At 24.3% G+C, this 25,341-nt stretch overlaps 1 protein-coding gene across 3 annotated transcripts; it reads left to right on the plus strand.

Moving 5' to 3' along the window:
* Positions 1 to 687: 687 nt before the first annotated feature.
* Positions 688 to 23,380, plus strand: LOC129976520 (SAP30-binding protein-like). 3 transcript variants are annotated; one of them, XM_056090149.1, is made up of 12 exons: positions 694 to 810; positions 2,562 to 2,679; positions 5,557 to 5,724; positions 5,872 to 5,993; positions 8,515 to 8,566; positions 11,047 to 11,135; positions 12,341 to 12,429; positions 12,515 to 12,575; positions 14,770 to 14,821; positions 16,668 to 16,726; positions 19,569 to 19,620; positions 21,503 to 23,380. In XM_056090149.1, the coding sequence occupies exons 3-12, from the start codon at positions 5,577 to 5,579 to the stop codon at positions 21,664 to 21,666; spliced, it is 888 nt and encodes a 295-aa protein (XP_055946124.1). In that variant the 5' UTR covers positions 694 to 810; positions 2,562 to 2,679; positions 5,557 to 5,576; the 3' UTR covers positions 21,667 to 23,380. The 3 variants fall into 3 exon arrangements, with proteins under 3 accessions (XP_055946117.1, XP_055946124.1, XP_055946108.1); XM_056090133.1 differs by having other exon boundaries at positions 5,557 to 5,745; positions 21,503 to 23,378; XM_056090142.1 differs by lacking the exon at positions 2,562 to 2,679 and having other exon boundaries at positions 688 to 810; positions 5,557 to 5,745; positions 21,503 to 23,378.
* The last annotated feature ends 1,961 nt before the right edge of the window (positions 23,381 to 25,341 follow it).

Consider the following 25,341-nt stretch of genomic DNA (forward strand, 5'->3'; position numbering starts at 1 on the left):
CTTATAAATAAATTAAAGAAATAGTTTTGAGAAAAAAAATAAAATTTAAGAAATAAGCTGAAACAGATAAATTAATTCAATCACACGTTAATTAAATTAGTAAATTAAGTTTTAATTACAATTAATAAATTTTATATTTAATATTAAGTAATAATTTTTAATAATTAGTATGATTGAAATAACAGATATTTGGAACGCATATTTAAAAATAACAATAGCAATATTATTTGTTATTCAAAAATTCGTGGATTATGCTTCTCTACTTTATTGTTTGGAAGAACCGCAAATTTTCATTGCATTTGTTATTTATTTTTGCATCTTGCAAATTAACGTGCAGCAATCAATCTCGACAGCAATATTTTTTCTCTATCCTTCTGTCTTTTCCCCACAAATAAATAAATTTTAGCTCAATATAATAAACGAAAGGTATGGAATATTGCTAAAAAGAATATTGTATCAGAAAAAAAAAAAGAATACTGAGCCAGTAAAAAAAAAAAAAAAGAATACGGAACCAGAAATTATTTTATTTCAGCATCATCTTTTATTTTAGTTTGTATCTTAATATAATAAAAATCATTCAAAAATGAAGTTATTGGGCGAAAAAATTTCAAATTTCATACATGAATGTTTTTTATTTTTTATTTTTATTTGAGTTGTTGAGGTACAACCGGTTTACTACAATCGACACTTCAACTTGTTCCTACTTTACTGTGCATGCGTGCTGTATTCTATGATTGAATTGTTTGAAAATTTTTTTTCTTGTTTTGTTTATTAGAATTTGTTTTGTTTGCATTTAATTATTTCAGTAAGGTAAGCATATATTTTTTAATCATATTCTATATGTTGATTGTATTAAGTGTTACTACTAATAACATAAATATTGAAACATTGTCAATCATGGCATGCAGAGCAAAATATTTTAATATGTGCATCATGATGCTTTATTTCTGGAAAAAAGAGAATTCAGCTTTTTAAAATGTTCAAACTCTTCACTTTCTTAACATATTTTGCCTTATAATTCATAACTTCTTTTTTTAGTTAAAATCTTTTAACATTTTTATATCGTTAAAACAATTTGTGATACTTTATTTTATGCTATTTTATATCAGTTCAAAATTCTTTAATTATAAAAGGCCGAACCTCCGAGCTTTATATTAAATTTTATTTCGTAATTAATAAAATACTGCTACATTTTTAGAAGCACATAATTATATACAAATATTTCAGTAAGGATAAGTAAGTATTTGAAATCTTTCTGTAAGTAATTGGAAAAGATGCCCTGTATGAATCTTGATTCATTTCAATATTGAAACTATTTCAGTGTACTATATTCTGGACTTCATTTTAATATAATATTATAAAAATAGTATTGCATTAATAAAAAAACCCCATTACTATGGGAATTAGTTGATGCTTATTTCAGACAATTGCTGAAAAGTTAATGCAATATATCTGAAGCTGTATATTTGAAGCTTATTACTTAGTCATAGCTGTATTTATCTATGATGGAGATTTCTAATAACTCGGATATCTCCTCAGATATTTATTTTTAGATTTAATCATTTTTTTTTCCTTCTTTAAAACAACATTCTTCTTACAATAAGATAGATACTTTTCTCATGAGTTTGTAATTCTGCATCTACAAACAATATATGAACATCTTTCCAAGCTATCTAAATGACTTGAAATCCTATTAGTGCAATCTATCAAATGTATGCTACTTAATTAAACAAATTTTATTTAAAAATTTTCTATTATAGAATCTGCTTACCATTTAGAAAATGGATTTGATAATTCTGTAATTTGTAATTGAAAATAAAGAAGTTTTAACTACAAATAATTGCATATATCATATCTAATGTACTACAATTCATTACAAGTGTCTTCTTAGTTGTAATGTTATGCAAGATATTCTGTTCCTTTGAAATAATTGAGAATCCTTTATTTTAATCTTGTAAGTGTGTGAAAATATTTTTTTCCAAATTTTACTTTGTTTAAACAAAAGTCAATTTGTGGGATATTTTTTTTTTTATATAAAAGGTAAGTCAAGCAGTAATTTTTTTTTCATAATTCATGCAAAATTAAAAAACTTTTGTCACATACTAGAGACTGAAAAAAGGAGATCATTAAAAATATTAGATATTGAATATTATAAACTTAAGTCCCAAAGAGACTGTAATAAATTCTGAAAACATATTCAGCTTGAACAAAAAATAGTAAGTGATTTCCAATTTTATCATTTTCAAATTGTCATCTATGTTGAACAAATATTAGTCCTAGTAATTTTGTGGAAGTGAAAATTTTAAATTATTCTTCAGAAAGTCTTATCAGGTATTAAATCAATAAAGATGTATTCTGTTTGAGAATTATGCACAGAAAATTTAATTCTGAAAAGAGGAATGATCTCCCCTTTTTTCATTTTTTGATTTTATTTGAGGCCATTATTTTTAGGAATGTGTTTCGTTCTTTGTTGATCTAGATTAGACATGTAAAACATATAGTCATAACCATAATGTTTCAAAAATAATGTGATAGAATTATACATTATGTTTCCATTGCAGTGTGAATCTGCAACTGCTCAGCAGAGAAGAATCACATTGTGTATGATCCATACTCATAACAAGAGGGAAACTGAATCAGAACATTTTCTGGGACTATTTGTGGAGAATGTTTTGTCATGTATCACATTCTTCTTTACTTTTGATTAATTAATGCTGCTACATGTTGTTGTTTAGTGCATTGATATTCTCACTTGCATATTATTTAAAATGTTTTTTAGAAGAAATAAATCTCCAAATAGGTTTGCTCTCTGATGATCTAAGATTAAAATGGGAAAGGAAGAGATAATTTGATTTTAAGGAGAAAAAAATCATTCAGACTTGATTTTAATTTTAACATTAGGTTATTTTTTTTTAATTTAATATTTCCACTTACATTTTTTATGCAACTTTCTCTTATGCCTCCCACAGGAAAATATTTTTGAACACAAAAGTTATATTACTTGCATTATTTTAGAAGCTTTATATCATTCTATTCATTATGCTGTGCATCTCCTTAATTTTGTGTCATTTCACCTAAAATTTGAACTTTAGTTTGGTAGGCTTCATAATTTTTATTGTATCTCAAAGGATTATTTAACTAAGATTTCTCTGATTCAACAAAATTTTAGTTCTTTACTATAAAAAAAGAATGTATTTTTGAAACATTTAATTACATTGCAGGAAAGAACAGCAGATATTAAAAATGGACAAACTTTAAAAATAATCGCATTAATATTTATTTGTGAAATTAAATTTTACTTTAAGAAATAGAAACAAAAAATAAAATAATTTTTTTATTAAAAATTTATTTTATTTCATATTATTTTTACTATTTTATATATTCATCATGAGAAAATAAATTTTATCTTTATACCTTCATCACATCAATGGAAGAAAGATCCTGGATGAAATACTTGCTGTAAAAATGAAATGATTTATTCTGTTCATAACCAATGCTGAAATATATTTTTGTAAAGTAAATTTAAAAATATTTAAAAAAATTAATTAAAAATAAAAAAAGATTATATAGTAGCTTAATTTTTATAATTGGAAGAGATAATTAAAAAAATTGTTTTGATGGTGTAAAACTTATTTTTGTGATGTAATATTTTTGGCTATTATGGTAGAAAAGCATCAAAATTTTGCTTAATTTTCAATTAATTAAAATAAAATAAATCACTTTGAGGTGTACATTGAGGTACCCTTCAAAGTATATTAGTGCAAAATTTGGTAGTTTGATGTCTATTACGCTAAACTGTAAAATATTCTAACATGCATATTTTCTCCTTTACTATTAATAAATTTTATTTTTTCAAACATTTCTATTTTATGAGAAATGAAATTTTGTTAAGGAGTTGAGTTTAGCTTTAACTCTGTATATTTTGTGTATATGGTATGTCACAGAAATGGAGGGAGGAATGGAAAATTTCTATTTAATATCTATAATACATTTTGAAAGTTAAAGTAACCTCTTTTTTGTTAAAACTGTTTGGAATATTTTTTTTTGGGGGGGGGGATTTTTTGCATTTATTTTTTCAGCTGCATTTTTAGAAATAGAATTTTATTATGTTTGTATTTCAGCATTTATCTAAATCAAGAAAAATTTCAATTAACTTATTTTTATAAAATGATTGCTAATAAAACATATTAATGTATCAGCTTTAATGTATATGTATGTTAATGCTTTGAATCTGCTATTTTATTATTATTATTATTATTGATTTTAAGCAACTGCATACATTTACAATATACACTGCACATAGTTTTAAATTTAGAAAATATTTAGTCTAAATAATAATTCAAGATATAGATTTTGATTTAATTAATTTTGTAAGAACAAATCAATGAAAAGTATCATGATCTTTTATTTTTCTAAATATCCTGAAAATCATATCCAAAAAATTTTCTTAGCTTTTTTTATACATATTATTTTTTTTTTTTTGCTTCTATCTTGATAATGTTTTATTTTTTAAATAATGGTTTTGTCAAATTCTGAATTTTTATGTTGGTTACTTATAAAAGTCTCAATATTAATACTTCATGCATTTGAAACTTTAAATCTTATGTTATGAAAGCAATAACTGAAAGAAGCACAAGATTCTTCTGTAATTCTCTTAAATGCCAAATTATTTTTAAAATAATTCTATTTACTTCATTATTTTAGATTGACTTTAATTTTTTTTTATGGTATAATATATCTGGATTTTAAAACTGTTTTTTTTTTTTTTTCTTCATGTTTATGCTTCCATAGGTATTTGTACATCATATCTAACAATTCGGAATCGTAGTCATTATTATTGATTTTAAGCAACTGCATAAATTTACAATATGCGCTGCATATAGTTTTAAATTTAGAAAATATTTAGTTAATTTAATATTATTTTAAAATTTATTTATAACTAGAAAAATATCAGTCATTTTTTACTTATAACAATAATATAATTTAAAATATGCTATATTTATTGTACATTAATATGGCCTGGTTGGTTATAATTTGCACTTATGACGAGTTCATTAAAATTTTAGGTGGTGAGGTGGGCACTTATTATGTTTTTTATGTAGCAAAATCGTTTTTTCCCCATCTGTATCCCCCCCCCCCAATTGACTTAGTTTTCAGGATTTTGAGAATACGTATGTTATTTAATGAATTGTAGTAAAATGTTTTGTTTTGTACTACTTTTGTATTCATATATGCTGCTAATAAATAATTTATAATTTCCTGGAATGATAATAATACTATTGAAGTAATTGACTTGGAAATGTAAGGTAACATGAAAATTTTACTTTTTGAAATAGTTTTTATTCATGGAATCATGAATTTTTATATTTACTCATTACAACAAAAATGTTTGAAATGAGTATTATCATAAAAAACTTTCCTGAAGTTAATTTTTAAGTGTTTTTTTTACAACATGTTTAATTTAATCAATTTATATCTTATGCATTTCTTTTGTAAATAATATAGAGCCGACTGACATTTGAACAACACATTTATAAATTTTTCCTTTATTTTAAGGCGAAATATTGCTGTAGAAGATGAGTACAGAAAGCCGATCTCAGACTGCTTTGGCTTCTTTGCATGAGACTTATACAGATTCTGAAGGAGAAGCAGAATCCGATTCAGAAGAAATAGTACATGAAAAAATAGTGACACCAAATAAAGAAAGTAGCCCAAGTTCAATGGGTAGCATTCCTTTCTTCACTTGTAAGACTTTTTGTTGTAGTTATTTTTATTGCATGGGAAAAAAATGATTTTTTTTTCAATATAGAAATTTTATTTTAAATTATAGATCATTGCTTACCTCACTTTCATTATTATTATTTTTTCTAGATGATAGTATGAAAGAAAACAAGCACCATTCAAAGCTTGTATCTTATTCAACAGAGGCTCATGAAGATGAAGATATGAGCGATTCTGATGACTCTAAATCATCATCTGATCCCATGGAAGATGTAAGTTCATATTAATATTTTTCATTAACTTTCTTTATAGTAGGATTTTTTTTTATCAAACATTCTAGCAAATATGAAAAATTAAAAAGGAAGAATTTAGTATGGAATTTTTTTTTATGTCTATTCATATAAACGTACTTACCATCATATAGACAGGCCTGATTAAACAAATTAATAATAAGATTTAATTGAAAAAATTATCTATTATTTATATTTTACAACTTTTGTATTTGTATTCTTTCTCTCTTAACTCCCTGTCTTTTATCTAATATTTCAGTTTAATAATTTTGCAATTTTTTTTTTTTTTTTTTTTTGCATTATGATATTTTAGGTATAAAAAGAAGTGAGATTTTAAAATTTATATTTAATACAAAGATAATCCATAATCAGTTTAAATTACTTACCTTCGGCAACCAGCTGGTTTACCAGGAGTATTTGTTGTATTACTTTCAATTAAATCTCTGTGTATAGCTTGATGTTCATGATTCTATCAAGAAAAAATATTTAAGCATCAAATTTTGAAAGACTTAAAGCCATGTTTACACTTCTTTCATTCATTGTGTATACTAACCATCCTAGACGAGTCAAGTCCCATAACATCATAATGAACATATCTTAACGTTATATTAAACATTACTATCTATTCATCTGTCTTCTTATTTAGCTTTCTTATTCTTCATGTAAACTGCATAGATATTAAACAGAATCTTTATTCTTTTGCTTTTAGCATTGGACAAAAACTATATAATTAAATATTTGATGAAACAACAAAATGGTAAAAATTTCTTCATAACAATAAATGATTAAAATATGCACAGATATTTTAGAATGAAGTTGTTGTCAGTTTTAAACAATTATATTTTTAAAAGTTATCACTGAAAAACACCAAAATGTCTTTATTTTTAAGGAACAGTAATTTGGTTTAAAATTTTTTAAAAAGATTATCCAAATTGCTTTTAAATAATATTTAGTAGCTATAGATCAGATGATCTGCCCTCTAGAATGCCAACATATACACGGTAGATGTTCTGCTCTGTGGAAATGGCAACAAGGCACACTCACTCTATTATTAAAGAAAATAGGATGAAATGACATAGGTTGCTATCTCCTTAAAGATTAAAGTTTATGGTTAATGAATTTCAAAGAAAAATTAAAGATTTTTATTGACAAAGGCTTGAGATAAAAGGAAATTGTACAAAATGTTTTTTTGGCAAATTTTTAATTTCTTCCAAAAGTTCATTCTAAATGTAAAATATGTTGTACTTTTCAATAAGAGTGGGTGATATCTTTAACTTCATTGCAACAGGAGCATGATGAATTGTATTTAGACTATGTTTAGGAGAAAAACCAAGAATTATGAACATTTTACTTATTATACATGCAATGATTAAGTCTTTTTTTCTGTTTTGAGTTTAATTTATGATGGAGATAAGATCTGGCATGTTTCTATTTGAAACTTGGTATTTGCTTTGTAGATAATTTTCTCTTATAATTTGAATTGAGTATTTCTTTATGTTCAAGATCCTCTGGCCAAATGTATTCAGTAAATGGGAATAGATTTGAAACATTTTTTGCAAGGAATCTATTTTTTTTTTAAATCCTTGAACAATTGGGAACCCAGAAAAAAAAAATTGTTTTCGGCATTTTCTTATATGAATTTGTGTTATGAGTCACTGAATGATTTTCATCGAATAGAAGGAGATATTTCTCAGTAATGAAGGAGCTAAATTACTATCCGAAAGTATTAAAGTGTTTTCTGAGATCTAAAGATTGCCTGTTGCTTTGACATATCATTAGAATTTCCTCTATGAAAATTGAATTTAATTGATGAATACATTAAGAAGACTTTTGGATGCCTGATAAACTTGCAATTGAGATGCTATGTGATTTGGAATCATCAGTAGCAATGATGAAATGATTTGGTAACGTTTTTCAAATGCCGTCAATAGCCAACTATAATTGCTGAACTAGCTTTGCTTACTTTACTTAACTGCACAATTCTTTGCTTTAAAAATTGAATTCATTAGAGAAGATTTACCTGAGATTGGAATTCATATGGGAATTTGTGGCAGTGATATTAGATGCTCTGGATTGAAGTTGAAATTTTGAAAGACAGATCCTTAAATATCAATTGTAAATTAAAAGTTTTTTTGTAATAAATTAAAAGTTTAATTGTAAATTAAAAGTTTTTGTTTTTGAGCAGTCTAAATTTTTTTGAAAGCATTTGTTTTTTAAATTTACAGGTTCTTTGTATGTGTGTATGTAAATGAAATATATCCTTTATACAGGAAGAAACAGATCCTGAATGGGGGGGGGGAGCAATTTTAGTAAACACATTTACATCATAACCCAATAAAAGTAATTTCTCTAAGGAGAAAAAAAAAAAGAAAACTTTTTTATTTCTACTAAGAAAGCCGTAACATTTATGAAGTTGTTTAATATTTCAGATGTTTTTGATACTATAATTTTACTTCAAGTACTCTGGAAATGATTATTTTTCTTTTTCTTTTTTTCTTTATAGTCATCATCAGACAACAAAGTTGTTCCAGTTGGAGTGCCTCCTTTATCACCTGGTAATGCATTTTTTAAAATCATTTTGCTATATTTTTAAAATTTATTCTAAGAATGTTTTTCCTTATAAACTTTTCTTAATTTTTAATTAATTGCTTCATTTAACAGTATCTTAACCTAACTTTGATAATTTTCTCATCTGCAATAAAATTTAATGTATAAACTTTAAAAAAAAATGTATTCCTTCCACTATTCCTAGTACTTTTTTTGGAAAATCTAACAAAATTTTGAAGAATAAAATTGAAAGGAGAAATTAGAACATAGATTTTCTGTTGAAAAGATGAAACAAGGTAATTAATGAAAGGACATCATTAAATATAAAATGTTAGATTCTTTGTGTGTAATTTCACCACTGTTTTTTAAATACTTTGCAATGAACAGATTTCAAAGCATTAAACATTTATATAAAGATCAGATACTTTGTTATACATTGTGAAAGAAAAATTTGATTTCAATCAGCTGCTTTATTGCTGAATTTGTTGGAAAATCTCAGAGCTTATCTATAAATGATATTTAATATTATTTAAATTTCCATTATTATTTCATTGGTTTATTTAATTTTTTTCAAAAACTTAAGCGAAATTCTATACAGATTTTGGAAAGTTAACATATAAAAGCCTATAAAGTTGCATCTTGTTGTTGTAAGCATTAAAATTGGAAAGATACAGCATTTACTTTCTAAATTTTAGTGAATTCTATGAACTTTCTAGATTTTAATGAATTCTATGAGAGGAATCTTGAGATTGCCCTGATAATTAATTCAGAATAATTAAGGCCATTTTCACGAATTTATCATATAATTTATGATATTTTAATTTCATTTTGATTATTTATAAAATATATTACAATGTAAAAGTATTAAAGCATTGTAATAAAATATAAAATTAAAATACCTTTTTAATATAACTTGTAAGAAAAACTCAAGCTTTTTTTTAATAGTAAAATATCATAGAAAATCCATACATTATCTTAAGTTGAAATATTATTTATTTGTTTAAATTTTAGGCAGAAACTTTAACAAAGAAATGTATTGCCTATGCATGCCACAGCTCTTTCTATTTGTGTGTGTACAATTTGAAGTTTTCGTACAAGCGTGGATTAGTGTTTTACGCATGCACGAATCGTAGTGGGAAAATAATTAAAATCACAATTATAAAACTTTTTAAATTTTAATATGATTTCAATATATTAATACCTTCTCCAATAAATGTCGTACAAAATGGTACAATATCTCCAATATCAATTAAATATTTCTCGAGTTTTTCAAGTTCAAACATATAGACGCTTTCAGGAGCCTTCATTTTATATTATGTATAAATTATTTATTGATTTAAAATTTGTAACTATGCTCTGCATCAGGCATTTTAACAGCACATTTTTCATATTAATATTCAGGAATATTTCTGATGACTTCACATTTATTTGTGTACATTCTGAATCAGCTTTAGATGTTTGGGAAAGATTCATCCACTTGGAGAGGAGTTTTAGATACATTCTAAAAAGAGGCATATTGTGAAAATTTGATCATATGCAAAATAAATCCTTTTAACAAATACTGGAAATGAAATAATTTTAATAATTTGAATTAAATTAGTGATAATTTGCTTAACATCATTTCAAAAAATTCAATATTTCTGTTAAACCAGAAGATTTGATACTTAAAAATAGATAGCCATTTATAACCCTTTTGTGGAAAAAAAAGGTGGAAAAATGGTATTCTAAATTTTTGGATTGAAATGATCAGGTTAAAATAAGATGAAAAACAATATCAACATGGACAGGATTATTTAAATTTCCTTTAACTTGTTTCAGTAGGCCCATATAATTACATGTATAGTATTATGATAGAGTGGAACATTCTTAAGTTATAGTAGCTTAGATCTTCTGCAAATCATGAAATATTCTATGTTCTCTTTCAAAAAAAGTTTTAAGTGAGAAAATTTAACTCAAAATCTTATTTGAGGAGTTTTTAAAGATAATTTATTGTCTAGTTGGCAACTTTCCAGAACTAACTTTTAACAATCTTTCTTGAACATTATATGACCTTTTTATCTTTCTAGCAAATCCTTAATTTCAATATCTGTTTTTGTACATATTTTAAATAATCTTGTTTTTCTATTTGAAATATACCTTCAGTTAATTAACAATTTTCAAAAGTTGCCTTACAACCACCAGGTTAAAAAAAAAAAAAAAAAAAATGTTGCATTTTAAGAAACCAAAAATATTAGGAATTTTATGAAATTAGAGGGTGAAACATATATTAATTTGTACTATTTTTAAATGTTTTTTTTTTTTTTTTTTTTTTTCATTCTTTAAGAAATTGCTAGAAACGAATGCAAATGTATGTGTTACCAAATTAATGTTCTGAATTATTTGAAATTGCATCAAGTTATTACTCTACATTTGTTTTCAGATTTTTCAAAATATTCTTACAGTTATCCTTTGAAATTAATTCTGAGGGTTATTCTTTCTTTATTTTCAGTATCTTTTCATAGAAAATTATTGAATTTGAAGAAAGAAGAAATTCAGCTTCCTCCAGAACCAGTAGGCAGATGTTCTAAGTCATTGCAGGTATGCTTTAATCATTATATAATATACTATTAAATGCTATTTGATAAAGATTAAATTTGTTTCCACCAACTACTTGTGACCTTTTAAAAATTTTAGTGAGAAATATTGTTATTTCACTGACTCTAATATCTTATTACTTTAATTTCCATTAGAGAATTTTAAAAGGATTGAATTTTGAATAAAAAATGATTTATGCATTAGTATGTGTAGCTAAATTAAATTATACATTTAACTCAGCTATTTTAATTGAATTATTTTTTAGTAGTATCTATTTCTAAGAATTAATATGCAAGATGAAAAATATGATGGAATCTAAATGAGCTCAATTATATGCTATAAGTCATAGTATAAGATTATAAATAATGAATATATCTTCTATAATTATAAGGTATGCTAAGAGAACTTGCTACAATTTGATTAATTTGTAACCCGGAATGAATTGCTTTTGCCCATTAATTCTACTTAATTTATCACTTTCATTGTTATGATTACTTTAAAAATGAATGTGGTAAAAATTCTTCAGAATACTAAATTTGATTTACTTAACAAAACAAAACAAAACAAAAACAATCAAACAAAAAAAAAAACACCAAGAAAAATACCCTATAAAGAATAATTTCTTTAAGTTATTGGGTAAAATAATTGACTGTGTGAAAAGTAAGATATGTTGTCTCAACCTTTTTTTTTTTTTTTTTTTTTTTTTTTAGAAATGAAGCTGAATTGTAAAAAATTTTTGCTTGTTTTTATGAAATTCATTTAATGAAAATGTTGGCTCTTTTTACTCTCTTTATTTTCATTTGATCTTACTTTTTAAAAATGACATTAAAATAATTTTTTTTATTAAAAAATGGTTGAAAAATCTTTTAAGATAATTAGGAGTGTGTTGTAGGTTTGAGTCTTGTTAGAGATTTCTATTTTTAATTTTATATTAAGGTAGAGTATTTTAAATTGTTAAGATCTGGAATTGATGACAGATTAACCTGGACTTTGGATGTCATGGATTTCTTTTTGTATTTCCCCATTCTCCACGAAGCTTGAAAATAATTTATGAAAAGCATAAAGAATGTTACATGTTTTTCTAACTGTAAAAATTAAAACTTAATGATGTTTTAATTAATTTATGGTTAAAAATTTTGAATTCATCAGTATTTTTATTTTTTAAAAATTCAAGTTTTTTTATTTAACACTCTCATAAAACATTTTAGGAAAAAATTAGTGAATTATATGAAAAGAAAACACAAGGAAAAGATATGAATGCATCTATACAGCGTCGAAAGGACTTCAGAAATCCAAGGTAATTATTCTTATGAACTGTGTCAAATTGCATTTATATTTAAAAATTCATAATTTTTTATATTGAGTTTTTTGCTTTGTTTCAGTATTTATGAAAAATTGATCCAGTTTTGTAACATAGATGAACAAGGAACAAATTATCCTCCTGTAAGCATTTTTTTATTTCAAATTTTCTATTTTATTAATATTTTATTGCTTTTCATACAGTATTTTAAAAAAGAAATTTGATGTTACCTGTTGTATAAACTTAGGTACTTTGATTATAAAATAGACCTCAAAACCATCAAAAGTATTTGATGATATCTTGAGATTATTTTAATTTCTTGAGATAATCTTAATTTTATATATATATATATATATATATACACTAGCCATCTTTATTGACCAGTTTGTCACCCATATTATTGACTTTTTAATTTATTAATATGAAATGCTTTAAAAAACACACACCTTATCCCTTATTATTTGATGGGATGAAAAACATGAATGCAATTGAATAAGTTCTGCGATTTAAAAATTATTCTCTGCAATTAATGGTAAAAATATGATTGAATGTTTTGATGAATGAGTTTGAATTTCATCATAACATTAATAAGCTTTGTTGCATATAGTGTGAAACTGAATTTAAAACATTAAAATTAATGAAAAAAAATTATACGGAAAGAACATTGATAAGATAAAAAGGCAAAATTTTTTAGACTTAAAATAATCAAAGCCTATTTTTTGAAGATATGAGCATGAAATTCTGTAGCCTAGTCATAATGATTATTTATCTAGCGATGGTTGGGCCTGTTTTTGGGTTTGAAGCCTATTTCTTAATTTATGTTGTATCTTCTTTCCTTTGACTGAATGTACTTTTTGGTTAATGTACCATCTCCAGAACATTTTAAATTAAATCCTACAGCTCCATTAGTTAGCTAAATAAAATTTTGGATTTACTGCAGCTGTAAAAACATATAATAATGCAGTTTGAAATTTGTATGATGGTTTGTTTACATATAACTGTTGTTATTCTGCAATAAGTAGTAAATGTGATTTCTGTCACATTTGTTAGCATTTACTCTCTCTCTCTCTCTCTCTTTCTCTGTGTGTGTGTTTATACTAAAGAGGGGGGGGGGGAAGGTGATTGTTAATGCATTTGTTAGATTGCATTTTATTTTTCATGTGGGTAATTATTTTATTAATTTTTTTCAAACTTAACTCTACATTTGAAAATATACATTTACTGTTAATTTATTGTGGCTTTTCTTTTCTGATCTTTATAGAATTTTCGTAATTGGATTTTTGAAAAAAATCTACAATGTGTATGTTTGTTGGAACATATCACCAAAATTATATAATATGTAGTTATTAAATTTGGTATAGTATTTTAAAAACTGTTTATCTGTATCTTGCATCAGTTGTTTTTAAAATTTAAATAAGACATTAAATAGATAATTGCAGCTCTTATATTAGCTGATTTAAAATTTAAAATCTTTTTGTTTTGAATATTTTAAATATATTTTACTTTTAAATATCATGTTCTTTTAGTTCAATAAAATTCAGTACAAATAAATAAACATTGTAAGACTTTTTTTTTCCCCTTCAGAATTTTAATTTAAGCTGAATTTTAACATTTGAACTGAAAGTTTTTGAATAATTCATGAAATGGAGACCTTGTTATGCCATGTGTGATATTTTTAAGCTTTTATGAAATCTTCCCATTGATATAGTCTTCTGTATAGCTGGAAATTTTTTTCACAGATAAAAAAAAAAGAATAATTTTTCAGAAAACTTTATATATTTTTTTAATAATTCTCAAGCCATTTTGACAATTTAAATACTTAATCAATCATTTCAATTTATAATTGCTAATATATAATATCCCTAATTTTAAAACAGGTTGTTTTTGAAAATAATCTTTTTTTTTTTCTTATTTTTAATAGTTTATAATTATAAGCATTATATAATTTTTATTTCTTGTTTAATCCTTCTCTCACCATTGATAATAACATATAAAATAAAATATTTCTGCATTATGTGAAGGATTTTCATCTCCTGTAAGCTATGTTAGCATGCATCAGATGCACATTTTTAGCTGACCAACTCTAAGACTTCTTATCAAAGACTTTCTGTTATGGACCAAATTAAGATTTTAAATAGTATGATAGTCAGATTCATAGTATTTTATCATTAAAAGGTAATTTTGTTCATGCTATTCTTTGATCCCTACACAATTGATTTAATGGCTACTTATGGAGTTTCATATTCATTTATGAAAATAAAGTTCACTTGAAAAAAAATGTAAAAGATAGATTTGATTTCTTATTTAGCAAGATCATAATTGGATTTCTTTTTTCAGGAAACTTATGATCCTCATTGTTGGGGACCTGAATCATTTTATGATGAATTAGGTAAATATATTTTTTTGTTTGATTCGTATTATTTTTTCTCTGTTTCAAATATTCTAATTTATATGCATTTTGTTGCTTTGCACGAAAGTTAATATGAAAATCCATTTATTTGGAAAAAAAATTGAGTATTTTTTTTTTTTTTTTGGCTTTAAAGAAAATTTGTTCTGGAAATTAAAAAGGCCTTAGAATTTAAGTCATGTTGGCAACTGTAGTAATGAATTAAATAAGAATAAAGATATATAATAAATTGGATTGCTTATTATTGAAGGATTTCATTCATGGTGATTTTGTCCTTTATATGCATTGTTTTTTGTTTAAATTTGTAATAAGTGTTTCAGATACAAAGGCTTCTTTTAGTTTTTGTCATATTTCTCGATTAAAAATAACTATCTTTATATTATAAACATTGAGATTTGATGTTTATATTATAAACATTGAGCTTTAAATATTTTTGGAATTTAGTGGAGCATTTATTAATTTTAAAATAGGTTTCAAGTGAATAATTTCTGTTCGTTTTAAATGTATATAATTCTTTATATGAACACATGTTCTTCCAGAATCTTTTGTGATGATTTATATTTAATTTGGGGGGAAGTTTGTTAAATTAATCAGCTGTCTTAAAGTGATGGCTTAAACTGTTAATTAATTGCTATTATTATGATCTGGTGTGTCTTGTTTTTCTATGTTGTACACATATCCAATGAAGTAATTACCTCCTCTACTGATAAAATTAGCTGCAAATTATACAATTTTATTTCATTAATTATAATTATTTTAAATTTAAGTTGTGCGCAAATAAAACACAGAAATAGGATTTGATTATCATATTATAAATCTTTGAATCTATATGGTGTGTAGCATCATTAAAAGCTCTTAAATTTATAATCCATTTTTAAGTAAAATAAAAGTGCATATTTTGGAAAGACGAAAAAGTGTTTCAATTTTACTAGAAGTGGATAGAAAACTTTTCTTTGTTTCTTTTTTAATTTCTTCTTCATCCCAGCTGCTGATTGTGATAAATCAAAAACATAGTCTTAAAGTTTTGTTTCCCATATTTATTAAGAAAAGAATACCAGATGTGTATAAAAAGAAAATCAACTAAAGGGAAAAATTTGTTTAAGGAATTCAGTGTGAAATATAATTGGGAGTGTCATCACATGTTAAGATAACACTTAGCATGTTAAATAACATTTTTTTTCCCCTGCTCCCTTTTTTTCAACAATGGGCATCATTGTATATTGATATACTAGAATGATTGTCCCAAATGAGCAGTATGATAAATAGACTCTGCTTAACTTGTTTCAATATAAAAAACGTTTGCACTTCTTTAATTTTTAGTGTTTGAGATGGTTAAATATTTATTTTATTTATGCCTGATAAGCACAATGTATTTGATGCACAAAAAGAGATAAATATGGGAGAAGTTGCTCTAAAAGTATGAATACAAGTTATGAATGACATTTTCTCTAATTTTTATTATTGCGAATGCTTTTTATTATGTCACTTGATTATTGTTCTCATTAATAAGTCATTTTAATGCTATTCCTTCAATGGGCTGTTTTTTATGCTATATTAAACTGTGAATGTGCTGTACTTTTTTTTTATATTGCTTTCATTTCGTTATTTTTGTGTTATAGTTAAAAGTTTTTGGAATTAAATCATTACACATATTGATAGTAATGTTGTTAAAAATCCTAATTTTTTAAGGTTGTCTCTTTAAAAGCTGTATGATTTTCATGATTAAAAGAATTATAATTTTAACTTTTTAAAATGACTTATGATTTTTTTTATCAGTTTTAAATTTGTTATGTGCAAAAAGTTTTTATTTTTCATTTATTATTTAAAGCAAAAAGACAAAAGGAAGAAATGGACAAGAGAGAAAAGGAGAAAAAGGAAAGAACGAAAGTAAGTCATTTTTCTGAAACTGGTATCTAAAATTTATGCGAATTTAATCATTTAGAAATGTATCATCAATGTTTATATTTTATTTCAATATGTATTTCACTAGAAATAATAAATATTTATAAAAGGTTTTGAAGCAATTTATCAAAAATAAAATTTTTATTAATGCTACAGTAGAACATCAGTATTTCTGTACCAATATTATTCTTGCAGAAATCAGTGTTATTATTAAAGAAAATATTGCAAAGATAGAAATTATTAAAATTCAGCATAAAGGATAAATATTAGTTTTTAATGTAATTAACTTCCTTGTATAAGTTGTAAATGAATAAATAATAAAAAAGTTCAAGCATTAATAATAATTTAATATATTTTTTAAAAATTTAACTTTATTGGCAGGTAATAAAATTCTGAATTCATTCCCACAAAACTTTAAAGTAATAATAAACTGATAGTATTTGACTTTGAAAAGTACTTCAGTAATATTTTATGATTTATAAAATGTTCTGATTTTATTTTTCCTTTTTTTTTTTTTTTTTTTTTTTTTTTTTTAGTACTGCAATTATTATTTCATATTAAAATATATTGTTAGATTTTAAAAACATTTTAGATTACATTAGTTTGTGTAAAATGTGATTTGATATGTGTATATGGATGGATGGGGTATATTTATGCATGGGCTAAATGTATTTTAGTTAATATAAATACTAATTTAATCCTTTCAGTTGAATTTTTTAAGAAAAGTGTTAATGGAAATACATATTAAATTAGAGTTAGAAAAAGTAGCAAGTTACCAATTGCTCAGGTTATTTTATCTATAAGTTTCCATAATTATTAAACTTTGAAAACTAGTTAAATTCTGCTTTATCATTTTTCATTATTCAGAGTTTAAAACCTTTATATTGATATAAAATAAAGTGGAAATAAAGTATTCCACTCTTTTCATTTTCAAACTAATTCTTCTTTTTTTGGTTTCATTACTTATTATTAAAATGTTTGTTTGGAAAAATTTGTGATATAAGTATAAAATTCAATAGAATAAATGATATAAATATTAGTCTAAAATTTCATAACTTTTTGTATGTTGTTGCATTATTGATTATTGTAATTTAATTAATGATTGTTATAAATGTGATATTTCCTGAATGCTGTGTACATACATATGATCATTTTTCATTTCATTTCTCAATGTTTTTTCTTTATGGCCAAATTGTCTAATATATTATTTTATAATAGAGGTGATATCTTCAATTATTCAAACAAAATGTAATTTAGTGCTGTATAAGTAGCAAATGGAAGCAAGATAGAAAAATGGATCATTCAGAAATAAATATTCAATGTTAGCTTTATCTGCTTTTAAATATGCTCTATTTTATAAGTGTTAAAATGCATGCATAATTTATTTTATATAGTGAATCTGATTTATTAATTTCTAGCATAATTATTTTCTAGAAGGGGGAAAAAAACCTCTTATTAATAAAGCCAGTAAAAATTTAATTTTTTAAAATAAAGTTTTGAAATATTAAGAAAACAGTTTTTCTAATAAAACATAAAAAAATATTCTGCATCATGACTAAAATATCATCTTTAACAATATGTCATGTTTTTGAAAAGTGGCCTTTTCATTATCACTGAACTTTCTTACTTAATTTTGATTTTGTTATCTAACTGAAATCTGAATGCTTGGTGAAACATATTTAAAATAGTAGGGTACTAAAATTTTATATTTTCTATAAAATGTTAATCTATACATAGTATAAAATGAAGTCTCCTGAAAGCGTCTGTATGTTTGAAAGAGAGAAATACTTAACTGATATTGGAGACACTTGTACCATTTTGCTGGGCATTTACTGGGGAAGGTGTTAATATATTGAAATCATATCAAAAAGAAAAAGAAAAAAAAGGAGTTTTATAATTGTGATTTAATTATTTTCCTACTACAATTTGCACATGCGTAAAACAGCAGTATCTGTGCTTTGCACTTATCTGTGCATGTGTGAAAATCTAGAATTGACTTAAGCAAAGAATGCTTTTCTCATGGACAAATTATGTGGCACTTTCTAGAATTGCATCCAAACAAAATCTTTTTGACTTGGCACCAGGAGTTAAAACAGCCAATATGGTTTACAAAGAAATATTATGAAACAAGCTGGATTTTATTTTCATATCAGATTATACAGATTTGATAAACAAGTAATTAACAGTGGATACAATGACTTATTTATATATTTTTAAATTTTAAAACAACTTTTCTATTGTATATTTTTAATGAATTGTTTTGCCCATGAACATATCATATTTTTACCTTTTTAACAGTCTAAATATTTTTGAATGTGTGCTATAAAAAGTCATTTAGTTATTTATGATGACTTCTAAATATATTTTTATGTTTGATTTTGTATGTCATATCGGGTGAAGGCTAGACTTAAGTTTAAAACTGATTTTTCTTCTTGGATGCTATGCCACGAGCAATGCTGTCCGGGTACTGCTAGTTAATTATACTTGAAATTGTTGCAACATGCAATGATTCTTACAAATCTGTTAGGGCTATTTTTATTCATAATATTTCAATTTATTATTTTATATATGTATTTTTATGGATGTTAAGTAAATCATACTCAAAGAAAGATTATAAAAAAAAAAAAAAAAAAAGAGTGTGTATAGATATTCCTACTGTATATTCAAATGTTCTTTTAATTCTTTTAAGATATTTTATAATTTTATAACACACCATATTTTGATTGAAGCTCCTTTTTTATTTAACTTATTAATCTTTGCATAATTTACTTTGTTTCATATTGCCATGCTAACATGAGAATTTTTAATAATAATTTTATTTTTATAGGTAGAATTTATGTCTGGTACTGTTAAGAGACCATCATCTGACTCCAATTCAGGTAAGTTTAACTATTATTTGTCTTACTTTAGTGAAATAAAAATATATTTAAGCAGAAATAAAAATTATCATTTTTGAAGAGGTGGAGAGGGACCAACCCAGTGTTGTAAATGAAAATGTAGATTAGATTTTCTTTTTGTGATGATTTCTGAATATTTGTGTAGCTATTATAAATGTGTATTAGTTTTTTATGTAATACCTTTTTCTTAAATTTTTATTGCTTTAATAATAAATTTGATTCATTTCAAGCATTTTAGTTTATAAAGAAGTTGCTTACATGTAATAGTGCCTTTGTAATGAATTAAAATCACCTACATAGGTTAAGAATTTTCTGCTGAACTATATATATATATATATATTTAAATCAGGTTTATTTTATTTATTTATTTATTTTTTTTTTTTTTGCAAAATACAGTAGAACAAATTATAATCACATTTAGGGAAAATTAAGAGCACATTATTTAACTACAACTAAACATAGAATACTCTAGGACCCATTTTTTTTTTTTTTTTAAATACCTGACATGTTTTGTTTGAATTAGCCCACAATTTGGATAAATCTGAATTTTTCTGTATTTCTTAAAATATCACATGAAATAAGTTTTTTTTTTTTAAAAGAAGTACTAAAACTAGGTTTCCACAAATATAAGCTTTTATTATAATTCTATGAAAAGTGATATTTTTTTAACGATTGACATCATTCTGAAGATCATTTTACTCGCCATTTTAGCATATGTTTCATCATCGTATTCTTATTTCACTTTGCATATTTTAATAATTAATTTTAATGTTATTTTTAGAGAATGAGGAGAAATTTATTTTTTTGAGCCACAAACCTTTTACTCTTCTAAAAACTAGAGCTTCTAAAATTGTAGGTTGAAAATCTTATAATCTGTATGTCATTAAAACTTCCAAATATGCGAACAATTTGTGCACATTCATCAGTCAAACGTTTTTTTTTTTTTTTTTTTTTTTTTTATGCAGTGTGATGCCTAACACTCTAAACAGTGAAAGGCTACTATTATATATATATATTTTATTAAATTCAACTATGTACATTGTATATTTATCTTAAAAATATCTGATAATTATTGTAATAAAGCTTCTTATCGTATTTTGGATGTTTGGACTATAATATGTCCTATTATTAATGTCCTCACATTATTGCAGTTTTAAAATTGTGTTTAAATTTTGATTCATTATTTATGTAGATATCATTTTCTATAGCAAACTCTTTCCTTAAATTTTTTTAATTTTGAGGCTTTTAGCCTGTTTTAATTTGAATTTATCAACCATTTTTTGTTTACAAAATAGAAAATATTTTACATGGACCATTGATAGATATTAATACAAATCTGAAAATGTATGAAAAATGAACTGAAGACGGAGGAGGAATTGAATGCTAGAAAGTACTTCATATTCTTGTTGGCAAATGAGTAGTAATTTGGATGAAAAAGATTATTTCAACTAGACATGATTCATGTATAGCTTTTGCACAATTGCTGTATTTCCAACATTTTACATTCTCCCATTCCTCCATTTAATTTTAATATCTTAATTGCAGCAAAATATTTAATATGTATTATTTACCCATAATAAACATTAAAAAAAATTATCGAGAAACCACATAATTTCTTACTTCAAGTTTCTTTTGATTTTATATTTGGGTTGGAAAAAAGGGTGCTTTAAAAAGAAAAACAGTTTAAGTTATTATGTATAAGCACATTTGTTTACTGAAATTTGATCTCAGTTTATTTCTCAAGTTTCTTTTAATTGCAAAATTAGTGAGAAATTACAGTTTTAAATTAAGATAAACTATTTATTATTATTATTATTTTAGTTTATTTTGTTGAGTGATCTTATGGTTTACGTTATTATTTCAGATCCTAATAAACGGAAAAGTAAATGGGATGTTGGAATTGCTCAAATGCCTGCATCTGCTTTGAAGCCTGCATCTTTAGTGACACCTACGGTTTTGCCAGTGGCTACTGGAACAAAGCCAACTGTTATCTCTGCTTTTGGTACCATAACAAAAAAGGCTAAATAGATCCAAAAGTATTCAAGAAATTTCCATTAATGACACTTGTACTTTTTGCTGATGTGTGACATGCTAATATTATACAGATTAACAAATGTCAGTAAATTTTGGAATGACATTTTTTACCATCAGTTTTAATGAATTTTATTTTCCTAATGTTATTTTAATTATCATCTTAGATGGTATGATTTAAACAGCTTGATAGTTGATTTGACCTAAATAACTATGTTCAGGGATTATTTAAGGGGAACAAAATTGTATTTTGAAATAGTTGAAATTGATTCTAGAAATTTGCTATGCAATAAATGTGTACTTTTAAAATCATAAAATCCTGGTAATGGTAATGATTTTTACCAATTGTCTGCAAAACCTGTAAATAATCAGGTACCTTTTTAAAATTTGAAGTGAAAAATATTTTGTGCAAAATATCTAGTAGCATGCCATTCTCTGTTTTATTTATGTATACTATTAATATTATTGTGAAGAGTATCAGTTCCTGCTTATTACAAATGCATTGAATCTCTAGGAAGAGAAGAGTGTGACTAATTTTTATAATGTGCACATTGTGTGCAATTTAAATATTTTGCACATTAGAACTATGGGATTAATTTACATAGGATATTTTGTATCTTTTTATTCAAAGATTGCTGTATCCAATTCCCTACCCCCATCCCCGCCCTCAACCATTAAGCAACTATGGATTTGTTATGAAAACTGATAAGGGTTTTTGATGCCATGTTATAAATGTACTTTGTTTAAAAACAAAAGACCTTTTAAGTGTTTAAATCTGTTTATTTTTCATTTTGGAGTTACAAAATCATTATATTACAATCAGAGACATTTAGAATTTGAAAGAGTTAATTGAAATTTTTCAAGTAACATTAGAGTGAAGTCATAATGAATGATTATTGCTTGATTTTTTAGTACTTTTAAGTTACTCTTATTTTAAATCAAATAATTAAGAATAGATGCTATAAAAATGTAACAGAGGTTTTTTTCTTCTTATTTTGTTAATTTTAATTTGATAAAAATACTCTATTATAGATTGTATAAATTCTTTTTATTTTGCTTAAATGAGTTAACTCCATTTCTGTGAATTGTATCGGGCAATGCAAAATTTTTTGAGTTGCTTTTACTTTTGGTTTAGTAAAATGATAGTTTTCATGATCTGTAATTACTTTCGGTTTTGATATTAATACAGTATACAGTTTTGCAAAAGTAAGTTGAAAAATTAACCTTTTCTGTTTTTCACAATAATAAAATTTTTTTTTATATTTTTCTAAAAGAAGTATTCATTTATTTATCCTTATGTAATATTTAAATTTTAATGTTTTTATTGTTAAAATTTTTGCTGCTTAATTGCTTTTATGAATATTGTTCCAGGTATCATGTAAATATGTAGAAAATTCATTGACCTTTCTTTTAAAAAATGCTGTAAAATGATGATATAGTCTTATTTCCCCTTTACAAGTGTCTCAAAGTTCAAAATTGTTGAGCTACTATGTTTTGTAAATATTTGGATTGATTACATTGATTGGCAGTTGCAATTGATATTTTAAAATATTAAAAACTTTTTTTTGTCTTAGTATGATTTTATGATTCAAAAGGCTAGTATCATTAATGGAAGAAGAAACTGTGTAAAAATTGAATATTGTTATTATTTTCACCTTGTATAATTGTAAATATGTCATTTGTGTTGACTTCTATTATATGTGCTTCATTTCTTTTTAAAATTTTGTTAATAAAAAGCTTACAAAAATCTTTTAATTTGTTTTTGTCTGTAAAAACATTTGGTAAATATTAATTTTTGACATATTCATATACAGTAATTTTTGCAATGATTAGTTCAGTTTTAGAATTTATCAACTTTATTTTAGAGTTTTAACATCAGAAAGAATTGACCTGTAAATTGACAGAAGTGATTTCTACACAGTGAAATCTAATTGAATGTATTTACCATTTTATATTTATTACTATAGCAGTAATTTTTAATAAATTATTTCTGTGCAACATATTAGTTTTAATTCTCTAATAAAGTTGGGTAACAATTAATATAGTAAAAAATATGTTAAATTGTTTATCAGGTATTAGTTCAGTTAAAATTTTATTGTAAGATAATAAATATGTTAAATTTGTTTTTGGATATGGTGCGTACCTGCACTAAACTAATATATAAAATTTTTTTTCTCATTGCTGTGAAAATAAAAATGGAATGATGTTCGCGTACTCCTTTATGATTAATTTTTAGTCAATAGTCTATCTTTTCCCCTCACATAGCATCAGATAAACTGCTTCGGTCTTAGCTGATATGCATTTAAGTTAGCTTGTCAATCAAGAAAACAATGTTTTTTTTTGTTTTTTTTTTCATTTCTCAGAATTATTTTTTATTATTAAAAATTTTCATTTTATAATTCCCTAATTTAAAACAAAGATTAAGGCAATTTTCTTACTATTTGACACTTTCAAGAGAAAATCAGTTTAAAGGATGGTTTCAATTTCTAGAATCAATTTAAAGCTAGAATATATTTACATTTTGACTGGGTATTGAAATTGAGCCTGTAAAAATGTAATGGTTACATTGATGCTCACTTTCTTCAGCAAAGAAGCCAATAGCTAATTGATTGTTACATCAAATAATTGGAAGACACATTTTGATTTTCACTTCATATAAATTAACTTTATTCTGTGATTATTTATGAAAGTTAGTTTTATTTTACACATATATCCTTATAAAATTTTTTTTTATTTGTTGAATAAATTTTTTACTTATTCCATAGCAAAAAAAAAAAAAAAAAAAAAAAAGAATAGCTCATGTACACTTGAATCAGTATTGTCCAAATTTGTTCAAAAATCTGATCCGAAACCATAACTAAAGTATTCAGATAGCATAATATGTTCCTATTGTGTACGTGATATTTATATGATTCATTAAGCAGAAATCTATTTGAATTTTATATTTTTTTTCTTTTTTTTTTTTACTCAAATAGCCTGAAGTATTGCATAATCAGACATTATACATTTCTGCGAAAATACGAGTTTGAGTGTTTCGAATTTTATCAAATTTTATCGTTATCCAGATGGATTAATTTTTTTATGTAATAATTCTGCAATAATTTTATATCTCGAGCACTTTTTGTATGAATTTATTCACATTTTTGTCCGATTAAGCATATTTATTTTACTACCCAGTATTTATATTTGGCACAATGCATTATTTTATACTATCCGGGGGGGTTTTCGGTCCAAGTCTTATCATGTCTATATAATATTTAAGTCTAAGCTTAATATATATTATTTATAAGTCTAGGTAAAAAGAAAATTCTTTTTAAATGAATTAAAAATAATTTAAGAAATGACAAGTTTTTATCGAAATAAAAAATAATTAAATAAAAAGTAAAATTTAATTTCTTCTTGCAATTATTTTCTTGCTCAATAATGCCTTCTCTGTTCACTTAGAGAACCATTTCAATAAAAGTTAATATTTAATTTATCATTCATTAAAATTTTAAAAATATAAATATATTGAAATTAAGCCAATTAATATTTTTGTAGTAATAATACTGTCTGTTTTATATGTATTTAGATTTCTTTGAAATTTTGTAAGAGTATTTCAATCGCATTGCAATTTCAATCTTGAATCTTTCTTTTTTGGGTGGTTTCCAATCGTATTGTGTGGTGTTGATT

Source organism: Argiope bruennichi, chromosome 1 (assembly GCF_947563725.1).
Source record: "Argiope bruennichi chromosome 1, qqArgBrue1.1, whole genome shotgun sequence".
Taxonomy (NCBI): domain Eukaryota; kingdom Metazoa; phylum Arthropoda; class Arachnida; order Araneae; family Araneidae; genus Argiope; species Argiope bruennichi.